This window comes from Melanaphis sacchari, unplaced genomic scaffold (genome assembly GCF_002803265.2).
Source record: "Melanaphis sacchari strain LSU unplaced genomic scaffold, SCAv2.0 Contig1118_pilon_pilon, whole genome shotgun sequence".
Taxonomy (NCBI): Eukaryota; Metazoa; Arthropoda; class Insecta; order Hemiptera; family Aphididae; genus Melanaphis; species Melanaphis sacchari.
Genome location: NW_020270429.1, coordinates 8109 through 14943, shown reverse-complemented (window position 1 = coordinate 14943; position 6835 = coordinate 8109). Strand labels below are relative to the sequence as shown.

Below are 6835 nucleotides of genomic sequence, written 5' to 3'. Positions count from 1 at the left end.
TTTATAAATTTCTGGAAAAGTATTTTTATGTTGATTCCAAAATTTCAAAGAACATTTAGTTCGACTTAAGTAGGGCATTTCTAAGTATTGACGAAGCATCAGTGAAGCTGAAATGTCAGCGAACAAATTAGTTTTGATTTTTTGAGACTTAACTGTCAAACTGTTTCCACAATAATGTAGATTCAATATTTATCGGAGGTGTTGTAGATTCAATGATATCATGAGTATTTTTTCATTATACATTTAAGTTCGTCAGTTATCCATTTTTCTGCGTTATTCGCGTTTTCAACTATCCCAAATCCTGCTTTTTTAAACCTTGGGTTCATAAATGTTGCTTTTGCGACTGTTTTATTTTGCTCCAGTATTCCCAAACGCCTAGCTACGATTTCTATTAAATATTGTTTGATTGAATTTCCTGTTGCTGTTTTAGTTGCTACATTTTTTAACGTATACTGCAGACCTCTTATTAACGGAATAACTTTGGAAAGTGTTGGGTATTTTTCAACCGATAATTTAACAGTCATAACATCGAATGGTTTTAACATAGGTGAACAGTCGAATATTAATTCCCATTCTAACAAACTTAAAAAAAATGGGCGCACGTGGAAGATATGTTATTGCCGCAAACAAAGGATCTTTGATTTCAATAAGTCTCTCTATCATATGTAAACTAGAATTCCATCTAGTGCTTATGTCTTGTTTTACTTTTAACTGTGAAAGACCCATTTGAATTTGTAATTATTTTAATTTTTTCCGATGCTAAAACACTGTGTTTGAAATGTTCGACCAGTGTTCGACATTTTTTTAAAAACATCAAGAAACTCTTTATTGGACAAAATCGCCTCGTTAACACTTAAATTTAAGGTATGTGCGACGCAGGGATGATGGTGTTTACACAGAGACTCATTAATTGCATTTTTAATGTTCGCCCCGTTATCTGAAACTATAGTGACAACCTTGTCGTCTTTGATTCTCCATTCAATTAAAATATTTGAAAGTAAAGCGGCAATGTTTAAACCTGTATAAACTTCAGGTATTTCCCTTGTAGCTATCACGGGTGAATACAAATGGTCATTAAATATAAAATGCGAAGTAACCGTAATATAAGCTTTATTACTATCGGAAGTCCACATGTCTGTTATAATAGATAAGTCGGAAATATTTTCCAACATAGATTTAAGTGTAGCAACAATTTTATTATATTCATCCGATATTAGGTGGTTATTGTCCGCGACATGAAAAGTGGTCGATTACCGTCGCGAACCTAGCGGTCATTTCGCCTCAGTGGTTCATAATGTAATTAAATTAATCATTTCAACTGCGACCCCCGTCAACGGGCAGGTGGTGGTGTAACTTGAGAACCAATGGCTCACTGATAGGGAAGCCACAACGAGTCGCGGTACAAATCGGCCACTTTTCGTGTCGCGGACTATAGTGTTTTCCTACTAGGTGGCTTGTACAAGAGCTGTAATTTTTTTAATAAATTCTAAAAAAATCAGTGTTTTCAACCAATAACAGTGGTTAATAGTCATTTCACGATAATTTTAATTAAACTCTTGTCTATAGATAATTTTTCATCTTCTGTTAATTCATTGTCTCTTGTTGAACCGTATAACTTTAATTGACGCGAACGTTTGGATATAGGAGAAGAACCTGAAGAACGGGGTTGATTGCCTATGTTAGATAATTCTGATAATACATTAGAAGGTCCTGCTGATAATCCCGAGTCTAAGTTGTCATCTATTTCTAACGTGGGATTAAGATACAACGGATGTATTCGTTTCAGATGTTCTTAAAATAAAAAAAATATATTGAAAATAATTATTTTTGATAAAAAGTGGCAATAATTTATAATAAACTATATGAAAATAATTGCGTCATAGTAGAGATTGGCCCGTTTCCTTTCAACTTTTTAAATACAAATAAACTGATTTACATAAATAACAATATTCCCCAAGTACAATATTTAAATCTTACCTTTCAAATTAGTAGTATTGCTGTGATATTTAAATTCCTTTTTACATATCTTACAAACAACGCATTTTTCGGAAGTTTTTTGAAAATACTCCCACACTATCGACCTTTTATTAGGTGCCATGACAAAAATGTAACTTAAAATACTCTATAGTCAGTACTTATTAAATACTAAAATCAGTCCGTTAAACTGACTCGAACCTAGTAAAAGATAAAATGAACTGTTTGATGTTGAATAATATTAAATAATAATTGTCTACTACTCTTGAGTATGGATTTACTTCTATTTCGGGTTTCTAATAAATTGTAATGTTTACTTTCCTTTGTTGTTATAATTAGATTTAAGTCATTGGGTACTAAATTAAGAATGCGACCTTCGAGGCGAAGCGCGTTGCCGATGCGGTCTCCTAGAGGAAACCGCGGAGCATGTGCTATTCGATTGCCCAGTATATAGCCAGGAAAGAAACAAGCTCGCAACCGCTGCGCAAGCGGTCGGTGTGGACTGGCCGTGTGACTGCGATACCATGACCTCTATGGAGGCCATGTTCCTTGCGTTCAAAACGATCTCCCGGGAAGTCTTAAAACGTAAAGATGCAGGGCCATTCCGTGAATACGACCAGGTCACCTAATTTTAAAAATAAAGCGGAAAAGGTGTGTGGCTAGAGGGCGTACGTGCTGGGCACGACCCACTGCCAGAGACATGGGGATCGTCTCCCTTTCCACACGGGAAAAATCGTCCATGTGGGCCTAGCCAAAACGACCGTCGGTCGTCAGAGACGGCGGCGGGGCGAAAGTCTGCAAAGAACCGGATAGTGGCAGGCGAAGCGGGGACCTGATAACCGGACTAAGGGAACTAAAACGGCGCCCCCACAGGATAGTCGAACACCCTCCGTACTAAGACCCGCCTAGCCAGGAGTGAGAGACGGGATACCTTGCGGGACGAATTGGGTACCCGCCTTCTCCCGGAGGTGGGACGGGATATCTAGCGAGGCGAATTGGGTACCCTCTCTCCCATATGAATGAATTCTTGCCTATACCGAGAGCTCGAGCTATAGGGGCCAGACCACCCTTCGGGCGAAGGACGGCGCGTATTCCGCCGGCTCGGGGCTTGATACGGGAGAAGCACCGGCAGAAACGGCAATCTGTCGACAAAGACAAAAACCGTATGCACCAGAAGGGGGTCGTCGCGGTACACACAGCGGTGCACCGACTGACCTGCTTTCGGACAAGGTAATTGCGAGGGCCTGAACGTCGGGTTCAAACCTTGTACCACGGGACTCGGAGTAAGCTCCGTCAAGTGGGCTTGCTAATAGCACCTCGACGCTTCGGGGGTGACGGACCTGAGGCGCGCCACCGCGTGGACTCACCGAGGACACGCGCTCGTCCACACCGGGGAAGCCACACTTGAGGAAGGACTTGTGGTGATTTTGGGAGTACCGTCTTAGTAGAAGGGGTTTGACTCAGGCGATAATCCGTCGAGCCCTGGCCGCGGCGGTCACTCAATATGGCGCCCCGGTAGGGTCTCCCGGATGGACTTCCTGCATCTCACCCGGAAGAGATAGCCTCGCGGCTACATATAGGGGTCGAGTATCTCTCGGGTAACTCGGAAGAACTGGTCGGACCCCGTAACACACGGAAAGATGTCCATGTATTGTATTATTATTTATTTTAATCATTAATTTAAATATTTGCCACTCTAATCGTTATTCGGTATAATACGTTTAAATATTTGGATTGAAAATACATTTAACACTTGTAGATTATCATTTAATTATTTATATAACCAGTTCAAGCAATGCTATCATGAATCATTCGAATACTCGATTATTTTGTTTTTGAATACTAATCATTCGATTATTCAATTATTTTGTTTTCGGATACTAATCATTCAATTATTCGATTATTTATTTTTTTTCAATTACTAATCATTGGATTATTCCCATCACTAGTTCTTATATCATATCATGATGCCTTTAAATCTTAAAATTAAAAAAATGCATAGAATATGCAAAAATACTTTAACTTTTTTACTAGGTAGTTAATTAATGAAATGTACTAACCTACTTTATATTATGTCTGTATGTTATAACTTATAACTTACAGTGTTATACAGTTCAGCCTACAGTGTAGTTAATGCACATTGGTCATAATATAACTTAGATACCTAGGTACTATATACTTATATTAATGTGTGTTATATGTAGGGGAGAGCGGAGTTAGTTGTTACAATTTCTCAAAATTAATTTTTATAATTTTTCTTTTACTATGGTCATAATTGTTATAAGACCATTTTATTAAGTAATTTTTTAGGTATCTTTTGATGATAATAAAATGAAAAAAAATTAATTTTTAATATTAAAAAAAACGTTGGTAAAGTTACTAAGTCAAAATGTAACAACCTGTCTCGGGGTAGGGTAATTGTTATAGTCTAGGGGTACAATGTTACAGTCTACATTTTGAAATATTATTACCCAAAATAGATAAGAAATCAACAGCGAGAGTAATGATAAACACATTTTATAATAATAAATACCTATACCAAGGTATAAAACAAAATATAAACAATTCTTCATTTTTAAATTATTCTTTATTATTTAATTTAAAAACATAATAAGTTATAACAAAATATAAATAAACAATTTTCGTTTTTTATAACAAAAACATTGTTAAAATTTTATAAAATAATAACCATTTATAATTATAATATTTTATACTGAATAAGTCTTATTTTATACAAATAAATATAACCAACAGTCTTATCTAAAAATTAAAAATAAATATACAATTTTCCTTTTTTATAACAAAAGCATTGTTAAAATTTAATACAGTGAAACCTCTATTAATGAACACCTCTCAATAGTGGACCCTTCCCAATAGTGGACACTTCTAAATTCCCCGGCAAAAATGTATGCGCATAATAGGAGTTATAACCTCTTAGTAGTGGACGTGGACACAATAAACTGGTACCAAATTAAAAATTACCTCTCATAAATGGACACAATACATGTACATTTCGAAAACGTTTAATAAAAATACTATATTTATCTGTTATATATTCGTTCATATTTTATCTTATCTCAATGGTTTTCCTAATCGAAGAATTACTAATGGTTCGGTTATGTGTTCGCCGTTCGGTCGTTAGTTGTGTGCAGCACATTGTGTAAACACGTACCTGCGTTAAAATGAATAATAATAAAAGAAAAAGATTGAACTTAGAAGAAAAATTAAATATTATTAAAACCAAGGAAACAGAAAATCTAAGTGTTCGTGTTTTAGCAGAACGATTTTGCATAAGCAAGTCACAGGTAAATTTAAATATTTCATTTAAACACATACATATTTTGTTTTAATTTATCTAAAAATCATTTAATGAAAAATACAGGTGAATAACATTTTACAAGATGCGTGTAATTTGAAAAAATATTACGCTGAGAACGGCAATGAAGATATGAGGAGAAAATTTTCGAAGACATCGGATGGAGCACTTGAAGATAAAGTTACATTTGAATGGTTCTGTAGAGCCCGTTCATATAATTTACCTGTTTCTGGACCATTGCTCCAAGAGAAAGCACGAGAAGTTGCAAATGAGGTAGGTCTAGAAAATTTTAAAGCTTCAAATGGTTGGCTTCAAAAATTCCGAGAACGTCATAACATTTCTTTTAAAAATATATGTGGTGAAGGTAACTCTGTTGATACAAGTGTCGTAGAAAAGTGGTTAGAAAAATTGAAAACATTAATTTCAGATTATGAACCAAAAAATATATTCAATTGTGATGAAACAGGTTTATTTTTTCGAGCACTTCCTGATAAAACATTGTGTTTAAAAAACGAAATTAGTCGTGGAGGTAAAATAGCTAAAGATCGATTAACTGTTTTACTATGTGTAAATATGATCGGGGAATTTGAAACTCCGTTAATAATAGGAAAATCACTAAAACCACGTTGTTTCAAAAGTGTAAATGTATCAACGTTAGGTGTTAATTGGAAAGCTAACCGTAAGGCATGGATGAATCGAGATTTAATGACAGATTGGCTAATGTGTTTTAACAGAAAAATGGAGATGGAAAATAGAAAAATTATTTTATTTCTAGATAACGCTAGCTCACATCCTGATACATTAAACTTAAAAAATATAAAACTAATATTCCTACCTCCAAATACGACTTCGATTTGCCAACCACTAGATCAAGGAATTATTAAAAATTTTAAAGTTCATTATCGCCAACGATTACTTCGTCATATTTTATCTAGAGTTGATCAGAATGTAGAAAACAAATCTATAAACGTTTTAGATGCAATTTTTTGGATAAAGTCTGCATTAAAAATATAAAACCAGAGACAGTCAAAAATTGTTTTAAAAAGTCGGGATTTTTTTCGTTCGATACAGCAGAATATGTAATGGAAAATGACAATGTTGCAAATTTGGACTTATTCTCAGAACTTGTACCGAGTACTATCGAAATTGAGGACTATGTTTCTATAGATAATAATATCCTTACAGAAGACAATACATTAATCATATCAGATATAATCAATTGTAATCTAGACAATTTTAGTGAAAAAGAAACCGAACAACTCGAAGAACAAGAAGAAGAAGATGAAGACGATTTGATATACAATCCAACGTTTGAAGAAGTTTGGAAAACAATAAATAATTAAAAAACATATTTTAAAAATAAAGAAGATGAAATCGCATTATCAATGGTAGCCAATTTACAAATTCATTTTGAAGAGCAGAAAAAATTTACACAAAAAAAAAATTACAGATTTTTTTAATTTTACATAATCATTAAACATTTTTATAAGCATTTTTATACTACATATTTTTTTAATACATACATACATAGTACATACATTAAAT

At 34.3% G+C, this 6835-nt stretch overlaps 2 protein-coding genes across 2 annotated transcripts; one reads left to right on the top strand and one right to left on the bottom strand.

Annotated features, from left to right (window-relative positions):
- Positions 1-743: 743 nt before the first annotated feature.
- LOC112603786 lies at positions 744-1133 on the bottom strand. Its single transcript, XM_025352527.1, has one exon. The coding sequence runs from the start codon at positions 1131-1133 to the stop codon at positions 744-746; it is 390 nt and encodes a 129-aa protein (XP_025208312.1).
- A 4023-nt stretch (positions 1134-5156) lies between these two features.
- Positions 5157-6304, top strand: LOC112603785 (tigger transposable element-derived protein 6-like). Its single transcript, XM_025352526.1, has 2 exons — positions 5157-5279; positions 5357-6304. The coding sequence occupies exons 1-2, from the start codon at positions 5157-5159 to the stop codon at positions 6302-6304; spliced, it is 1071 nt and encodes a 356-aa protein (XP_025208311.1).
- The last annotated feature ends 531 nt before the right edge of the window (positions 6305-6835 follow it).

Excerpts from the sequence above, each read along its gene's own strand:
- LOC112603786 (XM_025352527.1), bottom strand. The coding sequence starts at position 1,133 with ATGTGGACTTCCGATAGTAATAAAGCTTATATTACGGTTACTTCGCAT.
- LOC112603785 (XM_025352526.1), top strand. The coding sequence starts at position 5,157 with ATGAATAATAATAAAAGAAAAAGATTGAACTTAGAAGAAAAATTAAAT. Across the intron at positions 5,280-5,356 it reads TTTGCATAAGCAAGTCACAG|GTGAATAACATTTTACAAGA; the intron begins GTAAATTTAAAT and ends TGAAAAATACAG.